General features: G+C 48.9%; 1 protein-coding gene across 1 annotated transcript; it reads left to right on the top strand.

Moving 5' to 3' along the window:
- The first annotated feature begins 8494 nt into the window (after positions 1-8494).
- NATD1 (N-acetyltransferase domain containing 1) lies at positions 8495-20695 on the top strand. The gene is made up of 3 exons (XM_007529668.3): positions 8495-8669; positions 14596-14714; positions 17140-20695. Exons 1-3 carry the CDS (start codon positions 8567-8569, stop codon positions 17254-17256), a joined length of 339 nt encoding a protein of 112 aa, XP_007529730.1. The 5' UTR covers positions 8495-8566; the 3' UTR covers positions 17257-20695.
- Positions 20696-21079: the final 384 nt, after the last annotated feature.

Raw genomic sequence — 21079 nt, 5'->3', positions numbered from 1 at the left:
GTCAGTTTCAATTCTTAGCTCACCAGGTTTAGTGTACATGTGTAAGGATCAGGGTTCAAGCCCCCAGTTCCCACCTGCAGGGGGAAAGCTTCATGAATGGTGAAGCTCTTTCCTCTTGTCCATCTACCCTTTTCCTCTTAATCTCTCTGTTTCTTTCAACAAAAGGAAGAAAAATGGGGGAAAGTGACTGCCAAGAGTAGTGGACTAATGTGCAGACACTGAGTGCCAGTGACAAGAAGGATAACAAATAGGAAGCTTCCAATGGAAGGGATGGAACACAGAACTCTAGTGGTGGGAACTGTGGAATTGTACCCCTATTATCTTACAATCTTATTAATCATTATTAAATCACCAATAAAAAAGAAAAAAATAGACAAATATTTTAAATATATAGGGATCTCAAGACTTTCATGCCTGAGGCTCTGAGGTCTCAGGTTCAAGCCCCACACCATCATAAGTCAGAGCTAAGTAGGGTTTTGGCAAAAATAAATGAATAGAATTTTTTTTAAATCTGGGAGTTGGGTGGTAGTGCAGCTGGTTAAGCGCAGGTGGCAAGAAGTGCAAGGACCAGTGTAAGGATCCTGGTTCGAGCCCCCAGCTCCCCACCTGCAGGGGAGTTGCTTCACAATCGGTGAAGCAAGTCTGCAGGTGTCTATCTTTCTCTCCCCTTCTCTGTCTTCCCTTCCTCTCTTCATTTCTCTGTCCTATCCAACAATGATGACATAAACAACAACAACAATAAAACAACAAGAGCAACCAAAGGCAACAAATAAATAAATATTTTTAAAAATCTAGCAGACATTTTAGATAGGAAGGTGGTAAGGATCCAGAAACAGGAAGGGTCCTGGGCTCCTCTGCTGGGGCTAGCATATAGTGTATCCTTCCAGGGTATATTCAGGGAGAAAACACCCCTGGCTCCAAGTTGACTGGAGAGAATCAATAAGGACTTTCTGGAGGAGGTGATGTTTGAGGCAACAACACATCCAAATACTTAGGAATATAAAGCAGCATTGAGTGTTCATCAACTTTCCAGAAACTTATTCTGGTTTCCCCAGCCCATTCAAATTCTCTGGAAACAAGGAAGTCCCTGAGACATACAAAGATCACATCTTGCTTGGTCCTGACGATAGCCAGTACTGATTCCACTAAGGTCAAGGCCCCTTTAACCTCAGGATCCCTTCTTGTCTCTTCTGTTCTTTACGTAATGACTCATCTTCAGCCGTGTTTTGTTTCCGTGTTTAACACACACGTTTACTCAGGGCTAGGCAACCAGCCCAGGGTCTTGGACATGCACTTTACCACTGAGTAGCCTCCCAGCTTTTCTTTCTTTCTTTCTTTCTTTCTTTCTTTCTTTCTTTCTTTCTTTCTTTTTTTTTTTTTTTTGAGAGAGGTCAGAGAAAGACATAAGGGGCAAGGGGAAGGAGAAGAGAAGCCCCAGCTCATCTTTCATGGAGTTAGTTTGTTGTAGTTTATTTTTATTGTGTTTGATAAGAAATTGAGAGGGGAGTGGAGGGGAGTTAGAGGGAGGGAGAGACAGAGAGATACCTCCAGCTTCCCCCCTGTAGGTGGGGACTAGGGGCTTGAACTTGGGTTCTTGCACATGATAGTGTGTGTGCTTTATCAAGTGCACCACCAGCTGGTCCCATGGAGTACTTAGTACTCCCATGTGATGCTACAGATTGAACCCACAGCCTCGTATATATGAGGTGTAAGTTCTACTACTGAGCCATTTCTCTGGACACAACACTTGTGTAAAAAAAAAAAAAGAAAGTGGACTGACAAGATAGTTCACCTAGGAGGGTGCCTGCATTGCCATGCATATTACCTGAGTTCAAACCCTGCTACCACTGTACTTAGGGGAAGCTTTGGTGCTGTGGGGTCTTTACCCTCTCACCCTCTGTATGTCTTTGTTTTTCTCTATTTGAAAAAAGTTAGCCTGGAGCTGTGAAGTCCTAACTACAACAACAAGAAGGAAAGATCTGTGAGAATATTATCAAGAAATATGTCTGACAAAGGATTCATAACCAAATTACAAAAGTAACTTTAAAAATCAAAAGGAAATAAATAAGGAATAATAAAAAGGAACAAATAGGCATTTACAAAAGCCATTGTCTAAATGGTCATAGGGCATATGAAAGTCCCAATATCAAATTTAAGCAAGCAAACACCAATTAAAGTCCTTGAGATAGTGTCCTATGCTCATTAGGATGAAGAACTAAAAAAGTTGTATTTCATTTGCATTTCTCTAGAATGAAAAGACTGACATCAAATGGCACTCTCAAAACTGTTGGTGGGAGTGTAAAATAATTCAACCACTTTGGGCAATTTCCTCATAAAGTTCAAGAGACACTTACTATACATTCCTGGTAGCTTCCCAGGAGGAGCATTACAAAAGACATGTTCAAGAAGTTGTTTGGCTTTATATGTTATCTCTTTTTTCAGACACTAGGCTCCAGATGCTAACATGATGCCAACCTGACTTCCCTGGGCAGATGACTCTACCAATGTGCCCTGGAGCCCCACTACCCCAGAACCCCGCCCTACTAGGGAAAGAGAGAGACAGGCTGGGAGCATGGATTGACCTGTAAATGGCCATGTTCAGTGGGGAAGCAATTACAGAAGCTGGACCTTCCACCTTCTGCACCCCATAATGACCCTGGGTCCATACTCCCAGAGGGATAAAGAATAGGATGGGATATGGAGTTCTGGTGGTGGGAATTGTGTGGAGTTGAGCCCCTCTTATCCTATGTTTTTTTGTCAGTGCTGCCTTTTTATAAATAAAAATTTTTTTAAAAGTCTGTGACACAGCCCCAGGAGGTGTAGTGAATAAAATGTTGGACTCTCACGCATGACATGACATTCTGAGTTCAGTCCCCAGCACCACATGTGCCAAAGTAATGCTCTGCTTCTCTCCTCTCTTATCAATTAATAAATAAATAGTAAATTTTAAAATTTATTATTTATTTATTGGTTAGAGACAGAGAAATCAAGAGGGGAGAGGGAGTAGAGATGGAGAGAGAAAAAGAGACATTTGCAGAGCTGCTTCACCACTTATGAAGCTTCCCCCTTGCAAGTAGGAACTAGGGGCTTGAACCTGGGTCCTTGCACACTGTAATGTGTGTTGTCAACCAGGCATGCCACCACCCAATCCCCTAAATAAAAATCTTTAAAGATTTAAAGCCTTTTTAATCTGTGGAAGGTTATTCATAATACAAAAAAAAAAAGAGTTTTAAGTGCCTAAACTGCATTCTATGCACAATGGAACCCTATTCAATGAAGAGAAAGATACTTGCAACAATGTGAATGAATCTCATATGTAAAATACGAAACAAAAGTTACTGGACTCTAAAAGGTATAAACTACAATTTTGTTCACATAAAGTTCAAGGAACAGAAAAATAGTCAAAACTGGTGACAGTGGTTATGTCAAGGGATGGGTTGGGAGGGCACTTATCAGAAGGGACCCGAGGGAACTGCAAAGTCCTGCCTCTCATCTTTTTTTTTTAATCTTTATTTATTTATTGGATAAAGACAGCCAGAAATTGAGAGGGAAGGGGGTGATAGGGAGAGAAACAGAGAGACACACCTTCAGCCCTGCTTCACCACTTGCAAAGCTTTCCCCTTGCACGTGGGGACCAGGGGCTCGAACCTGGGTCTTTGTGCACTGTAACATGTACACCCAGCCAGGTGCACCACCACCCAGCCCCCTGCCTCTCATTTGTTACAAGAGAATTCAATTCTGAAGGTGCCTGGCATTGAACCTGAAGACCTTTCTCTTGTAGGTCCTGATTGCTACTTCTGTACTGCATCGTTGGCCCAAGGTTCTGCATCCTGTTCTGTGTTGTGGTATATTTAACTAATCAAAACTTTATGTAACTTTGCTTTTCACCCATAAAAATAAGATAGATTCTCTGGGAGTTAAGAAAACAAAAGCAAGGCTGGGGAGACAGCATAATGGTGAGGTAAAAAGCCTTTCCTACCTGAGGCTCTGAGCTTCCTGCTTCAATCCCAACACCACCATCAGCCAGAGCTAATCAGGAATTGGGGCGGGAGAGGGAGGGTAAGTGGGGACAGTACCCTGGGTGGTTTATAGAGGATAGAATGTTGGATCTCAAGCATGGGGTCCAGAGTTCAGTCCCCAGCAATGTATATGCCAGAATGATACTCTGGTTCTCTCTTCTCTTTCCATTAATAAAGAAGTAAATCTTTAAAAGAAAGTTGGGGGGAGTTGAGTAGTGCAGCAGTTTAAGCGCATGTGGCCCAAAGCTCAAGGACGCCGTAAGGATCCCAGTTCAAGCCCCCAGCTCCCCACCTGCAGGGGAGTCACTTCACGGGCAGTGAAGCAGGTCTGCAGGTGTCTATCTTTCTCTTCCCATCTCAGTCTTCCCCTTCTTTCTCCATTTCTCTCTGTCCTATCCAACAAAGACCAAATCAATAACAACAACAATAATAACTACAGCAACAATGAAAAAAACAAGGGCAACAAAAGGGAAAATAAATATATTTTAAAAATAAAAATAAATAAAAGAAAGTAGGAAGAAAACTCAAGCTATAGCACTGGAGGAAGCTCTGGTGTTGTAATAGCTCTCAGTTTCTATCTGAATGAAGGAAAAGCAAGAACAAAAAAAAAAAACCACCTAGGACAGGGTAGATAGCATAATGATTATGCAGAGATTCTCATGCCGGTAGCTCCCAAGTCCCAGGTTCAAGGGCAACAAAAGGGAATAAATAAATAAAATATATTTTTTAAAAAGCCCCAGGTTCAGTCCCCCACACCACCATAAACCAGAGCTAAGCAGTGCTCTGGTAAAAAGAAAATGAAAAACCTGACTGTAGTCCAGGAGGTGGCATCGTGATAAAACTTTGGACTCTCAAGCATGAGGTCCTGAGTTCGATCCCTTGGCAGCACATATGCCAGAGTGATGTCTGGTTCTTTCTCTCTCCTTCTTTCTCATAAATAAATAAAATCTTTAAAAAATGTTTAAAAGAAAAAGAAAAACCTGACAAAGTGGTGAAACTGAATATGCAATTTTAATACTTAATTTTTTAATTCTTAAAATTTTAATACTTAATTTCTTTAAAAAAGCAAAAACAAGGGACTGGAAATGGTTCCGTAGGTAGAGTACACACTGTACCATGCATGAAACCCTAGGTTCAATCCACAAAGGAGCACCATGGGCAGCACCAAGGAAATTTCATGAATGGTGAATCAGTGCTTTGGTATGTCACCCCCACCGCACCCCACCCCACTGCAAAGATACAGAATAGTAAGAGTACAGATAAAATGGTGAGATAAATATATATACACACAATGGAACAGTACTCTGCAACAAAAAAAGGATGAGATTGTGGCATTTGAAACAAAATGGTGGAGCTGGAGGTGATTATGCATATTGAAGTAAGTAAAGAGGTGAAGGATAACTACCAGATGGTTTCACTCATACATGGAAACAAGATGACTAAAACAGATGAACTTGCCAAAAATAAATAAATAAATAAATAAACTGTTTCTTGCACAATGTGAGAACTATGAAGGTTGTAGTGAAAGAGGAGGTAGGGGAGTATGGTGCATCGTGTGTGGTGTGGGTATGAAAATACTCCTAAAATCTGACAGTTTGTTAAACAACATTAAGTCACTAATAAAAGAAAAAGAGAGCCAGAACAGTGGGTTCAAGGAGGTAGTTCAGTGATAGATCACAGGACTTGAATGCATGAGATTCTATCCCCAGAGCCAAATATGCCAGAGCTGAGTGGTACTCTCTGTCTTCCTCTCATTTTTCTCAAAAATAACTAAAGTGGCCTGGGTGGGCGTTATAACTAATAAAGCATTGGATTTGCAAGTCCTAGATTTCAAATTTGATCCCTAGCATCATATGTGCCAGAGTGATGTTCTGGCTCTCTCTCCCTCTCTCAATAAATAAATGGGAGACCAGGTGGTGGCATACCAGATTGAGCACACGTTACAGTGTTCAAGGACCCGGGTCCCCATCTGCAGAGGGAAAGCTTTGCAAGTGGTGAAGCAGTGCTGCAGGTATCTCTCTTTCTCTCTCCCTCTCTGTCTCCCATACCCTCTCAATTTCTGGCTGTCTCTATACAATAAAAAAAAAATTTTTAATAGTAAATAATTAAACTTATTTTTAATTGCCACCAGTGTTATCACTGAAGCTCAGTGCCTACATGACAAATCCACTGCTTCAGCAGCCAGGCCCCACCTCGCAGCTTTTTTTTTTTTTAATTTTTTTTTAAATTAATTTTATTTTTGAGAGAGATGAAGAGAGGAGAGAGAGAGAAACACCAGAGCACTGCTTAGCTCAGGCTTATGGTGGAGCGGGGGATTGAACCTGGGACTTAGGAGCCTCAGGCATGAGAGTCTGTTTGCATAACCATTATGCTGTCTCCCCCGCCCTAGCTTTTTTTTTAATAGAGACAGAAATTCAGAGGGAAGGGGGGACAGAGAGAGAAATAAAAAGACACCCTGCAACACTGCTTCACAGCACTACAAAGCTTTCTCCCCGAAGGTGGGAACAGGGAGCTGGAACTTGGGTCTTTACACATGGTGATGTATATGCATTACTGGGTGTACCACTGCCACACCCCTAAATAAATCTTCAAATAAACAACAAAAAAACAATATTAAGTTTTGGGTCAGGGAGATACAGAAGTGATTATGCAAAATATTTCCATGCCTCAGGATCCAAGATCCTAGGTTCAATCCCCTGCACCACCAGACCTAAGCAGGGCTCTGACATATTTTTCTGCTTAAAATAAAAAACAATAAAATTGTTTTTATTTATTTTTCCCTCAGCACACTGCTCAGCTTTGGCTTATGGTGGTGTAAAGGGTTGAACCTGGAACTTTTGAGCTCCAGGCATGAATTTTTACATTACCATTACAGTATTTCCCCTGAACATCTCTATTTAATATGTAAATTTTGAAAATATAGAGATAAAATAAACTAGGCAAAGGATCCATGCTAGAGGTATAAAAATCCATTCCTTGTACAACCAAGGAAAGAAGAAAGGAAGAAAAACTAACTTGCTGGATGCTTTTAGTTTGGAGTCTAACAGCCTCTCCCAGAGACCAGCCACACTACTGCAATCTTTTGTTATTGACTAAACCAATACAGCCTGACAAATACCTGTACTGAAAAGGATCCCTGGAAGACTATTCTTTCAGGGATCATTTCTATAGTTCGTTACTGAAAAGGATCCCTGGCTGGGTCCAGCTGTCATAATGGCTGCTCTGTAGAGTCCACCTGGACTACTGTGTCATTGCAGGCTGGAAGTCACACCCCATGACATTTCTCTGCCATTTCCCAGGCAAGGGATGTGTACCAATTATGTTTCTCTCCTATGCATGCCCACCTCCCCACTTCATAAATGTGCATTTTTTTTCCCCTGGAAAACTCCTAAAACTGTGTAGACTGTTACATCATCCACACTCTACTAAACATAAAACCTGACTTCCACTCCCTCCTTTTAAAACTTGTTCTACAACTTGTGCTGTCCAGACATGCTTCTCAACATAGAAGATGTCAAGGACCCAGCAAAACCTTCTTTTTTTTCTTCCTATTCAGCGGTTTCTGTGATTTTTGATGACAGTTGGTCCAACTGAAACCATAATTAGCCAGCCAACAAACGAACCCTGCAGTTCCAGGCTCAGCTATGTATGGGTGAAGAGAGTGGATTCAGGGGTGGGCAGTCTAGGGGAGGGAGGCTGGGCGGCAAGACTCCTTTCAAGGAGTCTATCCCTGTGAGTCCCACGTCTCTTCAAGCACTTCCCTGCCTCTCTGGGGCCTGTTTCCCCCAAGAATGGAGTAGACCTAAGAACCGGCAAGGACTGCCGCATGTCTACCTACCTCTTTTGAGGAGAGAGGGCATTTCAATACTCATCCCAGACATGACTTTTCTGAAAATTTCCTAATGGTCCGAGGAACCATTAGGAAAACGCACATGTTACCATGTTACCATGTGCAAGGACCTGGGTTCAAGACCCCGGTTCTATCTTGCAGGGGGGGAGGGGGAGCTTTACAAGTGGTAAAATTGGGCTACATGTGTCTCTATCACCCCCTCCCCTCTTGATTTCTATCAAAAAGAAAAGCAGTCGTTGCACCTGGTTCCGTTCTGCTCGGCGGAACCCCCCCCCCCCCCCCCCCGGCGGCCCAAGCACTGAAGTTCTCAGAGCAGTGACAACTGTCCCTGAGCCCTGCGCCTGCTCTCCAGCAAATGTCCCTAAACGGAGACCGCAAAGGAAGTATGAGCATATGCCCACAGAAAAGGCACAGCCTACAGAAAGAGGATTCCTGGGGGGGGGGGGGCGTCCCCCAAGTGGCGTGAGGGTACACGGCAGGCGCGGGCTTGTTTTGTTCGCGGCGGCGCGCGGCCCCTTTAAGAAGCGAATGGAATGTATCAAAACAAAAAGGCGGCGTGCTCACTGGCTGCGCGGCGCACGTGACTTCACAGCTGATTCCCTGCCCCCCCACACACACTGCCTTTTTGTTGCGGCAGCGGCGCTCCGCCGAGGGTCCCCGAGCCGCCGGTCCTGCTCGGCCGGTCCAAGCCGCAGCAATGGCGCAGCCCGCAGCCCCGCCGCCCACCGCCCTGGAGCAGGGCTGTCCCATCCGCGTGGAGCATGACCGCCGGCGCCGCCAGTTCACCGTCCGGCTCAACGGTAACGCCGCCCCCGCCTTTTGTTCACGAGCGGAGACCCCGGCCCACAGGGGCTCTACGCGCCGGTGTCCCGCGCGGGAGTGCCACCACCTGGGAGTGAGGGGCAGGGCGGGCTGCCCGGAAGAGGCCTCGGGCGAGCACCTGGGGGCGGACAGGGCTGGGCAGCCCCCAGTCCAGCCCCGGGGACGTGCACCTGCTCGGACCTCCGACTTTCGGGGGCAGGGTGGCCACCCTTTGGGGCTCCTGTGTGACCCCACAGCAGTCACCGGTGACCCCCAGGGGTGGAGAGTGCAGGACTCCTGGCTTCCATGGCTTTTGCGCTGATGGGGTGGGTAGACTCGAGGTTGAAAAGGACACGGGGGGCGGTCCCCTGAGGACCCCAGGGACTCTGGCCTGACTCAGTCACCTCATCTTTGCAGCTACAGAGGGAATCCTGCAATTAGAATGACACCAGCACTTACCTCTTGGTTGTTTCTAAAGACGAAATACTTATCAGGAGGAAGAGGAAAAGCTTAGAACAGCGCCTGGGCAGGTGGAAAGTTCTCATAAACTGGACTGATTTTTTTTTCCTTTTTTTTAATCAAAAGGCAGAGTGGATTTTTCCTTCATGCCCCATAAAGAACACTTCTTAACAGATAAATGAAAAAGCGAGGCTCACTATCTCCTAGTATGCTAAGTGCCTTTTCCTTCCCTCCAAGCTGGATGGGATGCAGTCAGTCTGGAAGGACTCTTGGAGGCTGCCTTGCCCATTTCTGAGAAGGCCCGGAAAAATGAGAGGCTCTTCTCTCAGCCCTTTTCTAACCATAAGCTGGGGTAGGATCCTGAAAGTTCTGGCTTTCAGAACCAGTTACCTCTCTCCCTTGTGGCCAGTCAGGAGGGACCAGGGCTGGACACAAGCCGTCCCCACCAGGTCTCTCTCACCCTGTCATGTGGGTGGCCCCTTTAAGGGGTGAATGGAATGTATCAAAACAAAAAGGTGGAACAAGCACTGAAGCTCTCAAAGCAGTGACAACTGCCCCACGTTACAGATGAGTAAACTGAGGCTGGACCACAAGGAGAAAGAGACTTGCTTGGCAACACAGAGTGTCAGGGCCAAAACTTCATGTGGACTGGCCACTCCTGCACTCAGTGCTTTCCACGTGGAGGAAACAAGTCCTCCAGTAGCCCTGGTGGTGGATGAGACACTGGGGTCTGGCATTACTTGTGAGGTGTATCCTCTTCTCTTTACAGATCCTCTTTTCTGAGGCCCCCAAGAGGCCATGAGTGCTCAGGAGGCCTTTCGACTCTACAGCAGAAGAGAAAGGGAATGTTTGGGATTTTCCTTTTTTTAAGGTTTATTTATTTATTTATGAAAGAGAGAACTAGAATATTGCTCTGGCACATGGGATGCAGGGGATTGAACACCAAATCTCATACCTGAGAGTCCTACTGTGCCACCTCCCTGTCCATGAGATTTTCTTTCTTTTCTAAATGAATATAGGCAAAGAACACCTATCTAGAGTTGGCTGTGGTCATGGCTGAAAATACCCAGTCATATTTCTAAATTTGTCCCCCTTCTCTAACCTACTGTCCAGGTGGCTATCTATAAAGTGAGCCAGGGACCCTTCCTTCTCCCCCCTCCCTCACCCCTAGGTAAATCCAGGCAGCCACGGTGGGGCCACAGCTCCTGTGTGATTGGACTCAGCCCAGTTTTAGTGGATGTCCTGCCATCCCCTGAATCACAAGGCAAAACCTAGAGGTGGGTCATGATGACCACTGAGTCCACATTCCCAAACAAGTGTGAACCAAGCTGGCTGTGCCCACAGTGGCGGGCTTGGCTGAGTGTTGGGCAAGCTCAACTTCTGGCTGAGGGCAGTGGGTGGAGCAGCCACTGTGGATAAGCCTTTGTGTTCCAGGCAAGGTCCTTGGACCCCTTCATCCTCATAGCACTTCTAGCTGTGCCTGGGGTGGGGCACTCTCCCCATTTTAAAATGCAGAGACTAAAACATGGAGGCATAAGTGGCCTGCACAAGTCTCCTACCATAGAGGTGGGGGAATTGATATTCAGTCCACAAATTCATTCATTCATTCACCATGCACTTCCTATGGCTCTTGATACTGGTTCTAGGTATGCTGGGAAACTCTGTAGAGCAGGGAGGGCTGGTGCTTTGAGTTAAGTGGCCAGCAAGGCGGTATTGACACAAAAACCCGAAAAGGGCTACAGTGGCAAAAGCCTCCACACAGAAGCTGGCCACCAACAGCACAATGGCCCTGTGGAGCAGCTGCAGAGCTGTGTGTGGTCACCTTGGTGGGGAGCAACAGCCAGTCCCTGGACAGATGCATGAGCAGCCCTCACTGGCATGAGTTGTGAGAATACTGGAGCAACAATAGTGATACCCACCCACCCAAAACCAGGTTCTGAAGCCCAAGTTTGTTCTAGCCATTTCAGAGGTGAGGAATAGAGCTATACAGCCCTACCCCAGGGTGCCCTCTGCCATGACCTTCTTCTGCAGGCCTGGTGTCCCATTTGCTGTAATCTCTTATTTTGCAGATGGGAAGACTAAGACCCCAGAGTGGCAGCACAGCCCCATGAATTTATGAATTTGCCTGCACAAATGCACAGTGCCTGCCACTCCTGGATTTCCAGTCCACAACACACATGATGCCTCTCTCAAGGAGGGTTCCAGGCATGGGTGGCTGTGCCTACTCTGGACCTGGCCAGGGTCTGCTGGGTTTTCCTGGGTCACCCAGGTCTGCCTCATCTGCCTCCTGGCTGTGTCAGGCAGGGCCCCTGAACTTCTCTGCATTGTGGCCCCTCTACTCAGAGGGCCTTTGAGCCACCAACATGTGGCCTCTCCTCAAATCAGTTTTATGCCCAGGAAAGAAGGACAGCTGGGCCTGTTGGGGTCTAGGACCTGGGGCCTACTCGCATACCCACTAGTCTTCAGTTTGCTTCGCTCAGCCTCCTCTCTACTATATGTGTGTGTGTGTGTGTGTGTGTGTGTGTGTGTCTGTCTGTCTGTCTGTCTGTCTCCATCCCTTCAGGCCCCTCTCAGCCTTCTCTCTGCAGGAGATCATGTAACCCTCTCTGGCCCCTCTGCAGGCTGGTTGGGGCAAAACTGAGAGGATGGCCACAATCCCATGCCTCACCGCCTGGCCCCTTGCTGCCAGGGAAATCACTCTCCATGAACACATTTCCTGCTGACTCCTGGGACCTTTGGTTATGAGTGTGGGGCAGGACTGGTGGTACTGGGGTAGAGAGACCCAGGGAGGGGCCCTGTCAGTCCAGTAGCTCTGACTCTTCTTTACACGTAACTCCCGTTGATTAGCTGCCTGGCTAGTGGGAGGCAGCTTTGGTCCCAGGATAGGTGAGGGGTCAGGACTGGCCTGAGGGCCACTTGGCAGCATGGAACTCCAGCCCAGGACTCTGCCCGAGGCTTGTTCCTATGCCCTCAAAGGTACAAGTACTGCTCCTTTTGCTAGTCTGATGCTCAGGGTTCTTGGCAGCTCACAGAACTCACCCAGATAAGTGCCTGGACCTTGGCCAAGCCACCCTGAATGAAGATAGTGGTATCTGTGGGCCCAAACACTGGTGATAAGACAGCTGTGTGCTCAGGCAGAGGAGTGACTGCAGCATTGTCCAGATCCTAGAAGCTCCTGGGGAGGAAGCATTTGAACTCACCTTATTTTATTTATTTATTTTTTATTTTATTTTATTTGCCATCAGAGTTGTCACTAGGGCTCGGTGCCTGCATGACTTCACTGTTCCAGGCAGCCAGTTTTTAAAAGAGGGTGAGAGACAGAGGGAGATTATGAGGGAGGAGAGAGACAGAAAAGTAGAGACACCTGCAGCACTGCTCCACCACTCATGAAGTTTCCCCCCTGTAGATGGGGACCAGGCACTTGAACCCAGGTCCTCGTGTGAGGTAACATGTATACTCAACTGGGTGCACCAGGCTCACCTTGAATAGCAAGGAGGAGCAAACTGTCCCAGGCCAAGAGCCAAGTATGTGTCTAGTCCAGGGCCTGACCTACAGGACTCTAGCTCAGCAGACATGGGACTTAGAGATGTGGGCAGTGGCCAGATTCCAGATGTCTGGAAAGTCAGGCTCTTAGAACTGCCAGGGGGTGAGGCCCAAGTCTGAGAGAAGAGGTAAAGAGCACCCCAGCAATCTCACCTGAGCTCAGCCACAGAGGGCAACCATTTCTGGGCCTCTCAGAGGTTTGGAGTGGGCTCGGTCAGGATGGGCCCATGGGACTGGGTGGCTTCACTCTCAGGCTGAAGTGCCAAGCCACAGATGAGTGCTCCAAGGGTGTCCAACGGGAGTCTGGGCCCTCCCAGCCCCTGTGATATGGTCTGGCTGGCAAGGGAGTGTCTGTTGCTCTCTACCTCACACACAGCCCACATCTATCTCAGCAGCCCCAGATGCCCTCATGTTCCCTTTCCACTGAAGGACCCTCTCAGCCCAGCTCCCCTGTCTGCAGCTCACCCCACACACCCCCAGCCTGTGTGCCTGCTTCTCACAGTTTCCCTTCCTTGACTGGAGTAGGGCTGGTAGCGCCCTACCCTTTATTCTAGCTAGGGAAGTATCTCAGCATTACAGCACAGAACTTGCATGTATGAGGCCCTGGGCTTGATACCCAGCACCACAAACAGCATTTAGATATCTATCATTTAGTAAATTATTAAATCTTAAGATATCTGGGGCAGGGACAGGGAAGACAGCACGTGGTTCTATAAGACTTACATCCCTGAGGCTCTGAGGTTCTAGTTCAGACCCCAGCACCACCATGAGCCAGAGCTGAGCAGTGCTATGATAAATAAGAACAAGCACAACAAAATCCTGGGCTGGCAAAATATTGGGTTAGAAAAGTCATGATGCACTTTTGCATAGAAAAGCAGAAAAATGTTATGACTTCTGACAACCCGATAGCATGGCAACTCATCTTGTGAGCAGCTGCTATTCTGAGCTGCTCCTCTCACCCCCAGTAGATACACAGACACACTCTCACATGTGCACACCAGGCCAGCTCTAGGAGGCCCCACCCAGCCTTACAGTAGCCCACAGCTCAGCCTCAAGTGTCCAGAACATGTCTGGTAGGAAGAACATGGCCATTGCTTATAGGACATATTTCTAGGGTGTCTACCCTGTGTGGAGCATCAGGGTGTGGTGACAACTGAGCCTAGCAGCTGGCAGGAGCTGATGGTGGGAAAAGTACCACCCATCCCCCACCCCCTCCTGCATCCAGTCCATTCAAGCCCCCAGCAGCCATTTCAGTAATCTTACTGAGGCAATGAGGAAGCAGATGAACAGTGCTTAAGGGAATAAGTAAATAGGTGAACAGAAAAATGCTGGCCTGCTTAAAAGGGCTCCAGGACCTTACCTCCCTGCAGGGATCCTGGTGGAACAGGATTGTAAAACCCTGGTGATCTGGCCCCAAGCCCTCCATTTTGGCATCTGCTCTGTGAATGTTCCACCTCAAGGCCTTTGTACATGCTACACATGCCCCTCCCCTCCTTCAGGCCTTTGCTCAAGAGAGGCAGCCAGTTTATACCTCTGAGCTTCCATGTTTTAGAAGGCTCCAGACAGATCTTCAGACCTACTTTCTTCACCAGATTCTGGTCCAATTTGGGGAAATTGCTGGCCTCCTGTGCACCAAGCAGGGAGTCTGGGACTCCAGACCCTAAAGAGGGTGCTATTGGAAAGAGAGTAGAGAGAGAGGGGTGTCTGGTGGGGAAGCCCCAAGATGTGGAGGCTGACAGTAGTCCTGCCATGTAGCTGGTGCCTCAAGCATTTCACAGAAATCACCTCATTTAATCCTTCAAAGTACCCAGAAGGAATGCTGTACTGTACCTGCTCTCTGTGGATGGGAAGCCTGAGATGTAGGGGACACGGGCCAGTCTGAGGTGGCCACAGTCTTACCTGTACCCCTCCGTCCCCATGCAGGGTGTCATGACCGGGCTGTCCTGCTCTATGAATATGTAGGCAAGCGGATTGTGGACCTGCAGCACACCGAGGTCCCTGATGCCTACCGCGGGCGCGGTATTGCCAAGCACCTTGCCAAGGTAGGCCCCCACCCCTCAGGGGACCTTGGACCTGGCTGTTCACCCCACTTGAAGGCAGGTGGGCAGTTGGCCTGCAGTGAGTGTTACCTCCCCAGCTCCATCCTGGAATCAGGCCCAGATTCTGCTGAGCAAAGCCTCAGGCCTCTCTGACCTGCTGTGTAACTGTAGTCTCACTAATCAGAACCCTGGGGCTGGCACCTAGAAGGTGCTCAGTAAGTCCTTGGTAAAGCAAATGGGCTCATACCTAACCCAACCCTTTCATCCCCAAAGCTCCTCAAATTCCAGACATCTTAGAAAACAGGTTTGGGGTGCCAGGAAGTAGAAAACAGGTTTGGGGTGCCAGGAAGCCCCTGCTCCCACCTGCAGGGGGAAGCTTCATGAGCAGTAAAACAGTGCTACAGGTGTCTCTCTCTCCCTCTCTTTACCTCCTCCTCCCCTCTCAATTTTTCTCTATCTCTATCCAAAATGCATAAATACATAAAATATGTTTAAAAAGTAAGTAAGTGTTCCGGGAGGCGGCACAATGGATAAAGCATTGGACTCTCAAGCATGAGAGTTTGATCCCCAGCAGCACATGTACCAGAGTGATGTCTGGTTCTTTCTCTCTCTTCTATCTTTCTCATCAATAAATAAATAAAATATAAAAAAAGTAAATAAATAAAGCAAGTTTGGGTGGCCAGGGAAATAGCTTAGAGGATATGCAAAATACTCAGACCTGAAGATCCAAGTTCCCAGGTTCAATTCTCAACACCACTATAAGCCAGAGTCAGGCAGTGCTCTGGTTTTGACTTTTGGTGCTGGTTTTTGTTGTTTTCTTTTCCTTTTCTTTTTAAGCAATTTGGGGTTTCATGAGAAGAGTGACAGCCTAAAACCAAGGATTGACTTAGAAGCCCTGAAGCTGCCTCCTTCTGCCTGCTCTTCCTGCCCTGCTGTTCTCAGTGGCCAGTTTTGTTTTTGTTTTGATAGAGGGTGAACAGCAGAGAAACAGAGAGGGAGAGGCAGCACAGCTCTACCTCTCTTAAAGCTTTACCCCTGCAGGTGCTCCCATGAAGTGACCTGGGGCTCAAGCCCAGGTACTCCTGCATGTGAGCCTCCTGCAGGTCCCCTAGGCTGAAATCTTGTCCCTGGAGGCTCTCATGTTGTAAACTCCAGTGTCAGGTATTACTGGTGACAAAAGCCTGATTTAGGCATATGGGAGGCTCAGATGAGCTACAATGTACAGTGCCCCAGGAAACACTGCTTCCCCATCACCAGCCCAGCCAGCCCATTGGGAAAACTTTCTATCCCTGTGTGCAGGGACTGGGCATCAAACTCTAGCAGGCAGGAGTTGTTTTATTTTATTTTTTAATGTCTTCCCTTTTTTATTAGTGATTTAATACTGATTTACAAGATTGTAGTGGGTATAATTGTAATAGGGGTATAATCCCATACAGTTCTCATCATCAGAGTTCTGTGGCCCATCCCCTCCACTGGAAACTTCCCTGTTATTTATCCATCTGGGAGTATGGATCAAAACTTTTTAAGGGGTACAGAAGATGAAAGATCTGGCTTCTGTAATTGCTTCTCTGCTGGACATGGGCATTGGCAGGTCTATCCATACCCCTCAGCAAGTTCTTGGCTTTCACTTTTTTATCTTTAAAATGGGAAAAGGCTGTTTTTCTATTTGTCTGTTTGCTGCCAGGGTTATCACACCCTTGCTCCCTGGGCTCCTGAGGACCTCCTGGGAGACAATGACAGAAGCTGAGGGAAAAGGCGACATGGGGCTGCCTCCCACTGCTTACCTCTGATGTGTGGCCTTATGGGCCATGTCATAACTTAAGTATGCCCTTTCCTGATACAGGAGGCCCTGGGACAGGGGGACAGGGTGGAGGAGCCCCTACTTGCCCCCACCCAGAGGGATAGGTTCCAGGAAAAAGTGTCAAATGAACCACCACATACCACCACATGCAGGGGGAAGTGAGAAAAAAACTTTATAGGTGGGCCCCTGGGAGGACAGAAACCCTGAGGGTGGGTAGGACCCAGCCAGAAAGGACTCTGAACAGGCAGGACACTGATGGGGACAAGATTGTCCAGGGAAGGAAGGTATCCTTCTCCTCAGCTGCCCAGGAGTGCAGAGCTAGGCCTGTACTACCACTTGGTTCTTTTGTTACCAGAGCAGAAGCCACCCCTGGGACAACTTTGCCCAGAGGCTCTGAATCATCCAATCCTGGCTGCCTCGTGCCATGTGACTTCAAGCCATTGACCAGAGCTTTCTGCCTCAGTTTCCCCAACTAAATTATAGGGGGGGAGGTGTCAGCACTCCCTCCTTCCATTGTAGAATGGGTAGAACAAGGGCTGCAGAGGGGACAGTGGGGGTGGGGGGCTGGAGTGGGCTGGACTGGGATGCATCCAGGCTCTGACAGTGCTTCTCTCTGCCTGCTGCCAGGCTGCGCTGGACTTCGTGGTGGAGGAGGACCTGAAGGCCCACCTCACTTGCTGGTACATCCAAAAGTATGTCAAGGAGAACCCCCTGCCACAGTACCTGGAGCGCCTGCAGCCATAGCCCTGGCCCTTCAGGGCAGGTGCCCACCAGACCTCCCAGCACGGCACCCCAGCCCTCTGCACACTCAGGAAACCTGGCCCCCCAGGGCATAGACGCAGTTATTTTTGTAAGGACACTCACTTGTGTCTCTGGCAGCAGTTGTCAGCTCCCACAGTGAAGGGGGCCTGGCTGCACAGACCCAGAGACTGATCAGGGGGCTCTCACCAAGAGGACAGTGGGAGTGGTCCAGTGCAAGTGGCCCCTGCAACTGGTGTGGAGCTCCCAGGCTGTTCTTTGAGCAGCAGGAGAGCTGGTTCAACTCTTCCACCACCTCCCAGGTCATCATGGTTTCTGCAGTTGAGGAGACCACCCCCTGAGCTGAGAGGAGCAATTAGAAGCCTCCGTGCCAACTTCCAGAGGCATAATGTCAAGCCTCAGCTGCCCATCTCCTACTCCAGTTTGCGTGTACCGGTGCCAGGGGCAGGCCATCTAAGGGACAGCCTCCTGATGTGCAAGGCGAATATGGAGGGCTGGGTGCTGCCTAGTTCCACCACAAGTTACACACACGTGTACATGTGCACATGTACAGCACTGAGCTGGGGCTGGGGGCTCTGCATTGCTGTAGAAGTGGGGGAACACTGTATGTTCTCTCTTTGGATGCCCATTCCTAAACTCCTTGCTCCCACCTGCCTGCTGGCTCTGCAGGAGACCAAGATCCCCATCTGCTGACTGCCCTACCTTTTCCCCTCATCTGCCACAGGCCAACTCCAGATGTACCCAGGGGCCCCCACATGACTTCCTGGCTACTCTGGGAGTGCTTGTTCTCAGGACCCTTTGGAGTCAGGATTGGAGGTGGGCAGACTATCTTAGAAAACCATCCCGGAAACATTTCCATTCACAAGTTTCCTTTGCTACCACTAAGTGGCTTACCCTTTGGGCCAGTTCACGTGGCCTTAGAATTCTGCTGTCTCTTTGGAGCCCCAGGGCCCACCCCACCCCAGGGCCCATCACACCAAGGCCTTCCTTGTCATAGCCAGTCAGGTGCACCAGGCATCCTTGGTTCTGTGGGGGTCCACCTTTCAGGGCCGTATAGATTTGACTTGGGCTAGTTAGGGATCCAGGTCAAATCTACTCTGCCCCCTGTAGGCCTGGCAGAGACCCATGTCCCTGTGGAGATGGTAGTTGACAGCAAATTTCTAAGATGTGTCCCTGCAGGCCTCTGGCTAGACGACTAGGGAGGTGTGTGTGCTTGTGGCCACATGGCACCTTTGTTCACGTCTCAGTACTGACACCTCTTTCCACTCTAGCAGCAACTCAGGGGCCACAGATACCCTTCCTGCCCAATTCCAGAGACCCCAAGACCCACAGGTAGTCTGCCTGTGGAGGCCTAGAGCCCCCATGTCATGTCCCCTTCCCCCCACTTAGCATCTTCCACCTCTGCTCTCTCCTCCTTCCCACCCTGCTCTTCGGCTCTGTCCATAGAGCAGATCCTGAGGGGTGCCTTCAGCTGCCACAATGCCAAGGATCCTGAGTCAGGAAGACTCAGGAAATGGGTTCTTTATTCAGTCCCTTCTGAGGCTGGAGTTGTCACACATCTAGTGCAGCTTATGAAAAGTATAGATTCTGGGCCCAAGAGTGCATAGATGGGCCATGCTGAGTCTGGGTGTCTCCCTCCCCAACTACCCCCTCTCCATTTCTGTTTCTGACGCCCCCATCCCATTCACACTTGCTGCCCCAAGGTCAAGCTCGGACTCTGGTGCTGTGTTCTCAGAGCCCTCTGGGGCAAGTAGGAGGGCAAGATCCATGATTCTGCATGGGGAGCAGAATGGGCCCACCCCAACTCTTCCCAGCATGAAACTCAGATAGGTGCACACTGAGCCAACAGCAGGTGGCACTACACTCACTTGGACCTTGCTGGGAGAGACAGGGTCTGGGAGCACCTGTGTGACCACAAAACCAGCATGGATTTTTCCCCAGTTCCTGAAGGTGTCACCTAGACTGCCTCACCTCACTGTTGCCTTAAAATGGCCACACCCCACAGGGCTGACTGCCAGCAGACCCCCACAGCAGCAGCCTCCCCCCAGACTGAGATCCAGTCTGTTGGAGACTCCTCTCCTAGGGCCCCCAGCCAACTTCAAAGTCCAGTGGACATAGATGGCCAGTCCTCTCATGTTTCCCATCTGCCTGGCACCCCACCCTGCATACCCCACCCCCAGCAGATCACCTCAGAGGCTGGTGCATTCCTGTCACATCTCATTCTGTAAGTCTCTCTCCCATTCCTGCTTAGGCTTAAGTGGTAATTCTTGTGCCTTTTTTACTCAGGACTGTTGTGGGTGGGTCTGGCCAAGGCTGGCACCTAGACCTGCTCCCTTCATTATTTTCCAAACTCCCAGACTTGTGGCATGATGCACATTTCCACAGAAGGTGTGGCCTCCCTCCTGGGTTCCTGGTTTCTCTGCAGGAAGAGGTGACTGTTACCACACCATCTTGTTCTCTCTCCCCATGGCAATGTGGTTTGTGATTGTCCTGTTCTATTTTGTTTTTGTTTTTGTTCAATGAGAAGACTGAGGCAAGGGTGCAAGGGAGGAGGCAAGCAAGCATAGTGGGCAGCCCACAGTCTTCCATGCTTGGAAGTCTCTGTGTTCAGCCATCAGCCCAGCCCCCTTTTCAGGAGGAGAAAGTAGGACCAAGAGGTACCTGTTCTGGGCTGAGATGCCACAGCTCACAGAGAGGTATATAGACAGGCTGTCAAGAAGAGACAGACAGCTGGACACACCACCTCAGACAAGTTCCTCTTCCCCTCAGACAAGTTCTTCTGGTCAGCCTCTCATTGGCATAGGCCATGGCGGGGGCCAAAGGGAGGTGGGGCTCACTCCTCTACTCATGGTAGGGGTGGGGGTCCTGGATGGGATTCCTCCTCCTCGTCCCCACTCAGGATCATAACCCCACAACAAAAAGGAGGAGGGCTCTACAGCCACCAGCTCTCCATAATTCTCTCTGCTCCTATTGTTGATGCATCCATGAGGGTTTGGTTCTCAGACCTGTGTAACATGAGGGAATGGGCTGAATGGGAAGAGGGGGTCACTTGTCTGCAACCCACAAGACTAGAAGGTGAAGGGGCAGGTCCTCTATAGGAAGGGGCTATGCACATGGGTCTTGAGGTTTTCTGTTCATCTTCAGAGACAGGTGGCTTTAATGAACAGGGCACAGAGAGCACACGTGGCAGTTCTGTTCACCTGGAATGCTTCAGTGGCTTCTGTTGCCATGAACTTCAGGCCACCAGATGTCCCCTCTGCTATTCTCAGGGTCCCACTCCTTCCAAATCCATGCCCTAAATATCCCACCAGAGGTCTGGCGAGGCCGTGAACTCAGTCTGTGACTCTGCAGCTGGCAGGCTTGACTCTAGAGCCTCAGTTGTGTCAGTCTCATGGACACAGGATATTAAAGAGATTCTTCCTGACTTCAGAGTTGCCCTGTGGTTTCATGTCTGCACAATGACTTGAGTCTGTAGCTTGGTGCAATCAGAGTGGTGGCAATCAGAGTGGTGCAATCAGAGTGGTGGCCCACACCACAGCCTTTGCAAATGTCATCCTGTCACAGCAGACAAATCATTGGGACAAACTAGTAAGGGAGCTTCTGTCCTGCAGGATGGGGACATCTGACATGATGCCAAACCCTTTACAATAGACTCATCTGTGCCGAAGGCAGAGACAGGTGTAATAATAGGACGGCAAGTCCCCATACCAAGCCTACTCAGAACGACTCTTCAAAATGGCAAGTGGTAGTGCACCTAGTTGAGTGCATAGGCCACCAGATGTGGTGCTCAAGGATCCAGTTTCAATCG

Source organism: Erinaceus europaeus, chromosome 12 (assembly GCF_950295315.1).
Source record: "Erinaceus europaeus chromosome 12, mEriEur2.1, whole genome shotgun sequence".
Classification (NCBI taxonomy): Eukaryota; Metazoa; Chordata; class Mammalia; order Eulipotyphla; family Erinaceidae; genus Erinaceus; species Erinaceus europaeus.
Note: the sequence above shows the minus strand (reverse complement) of the source record. Positions and strands in the feature narration are given on the sequence as shown.

Coding starts and splice junctions, on each gene's coding strand:
- NATD1 (XM_007529668.3), top strand. CDS start 8,567: ATGGCGCAGCCCGCAGCCCCGCCGCCCACCGCCCTGGAGCAGGGCTGT. Junction 8,670..14,595: donor GTTCACCGTCCGGCTCAACG/GTAACGCCGCCC, acceptor GTCCCCATGCAG/GGTGTCATGACCGGGCTGTC. Junction 14,715..17,139: donor TTGCCAAGCACCTTGCCAAG/GTAGGCCCCCAC, acceptor GCCTGCTGCCAG/GCTGCGCTGGACTTCGTGGT.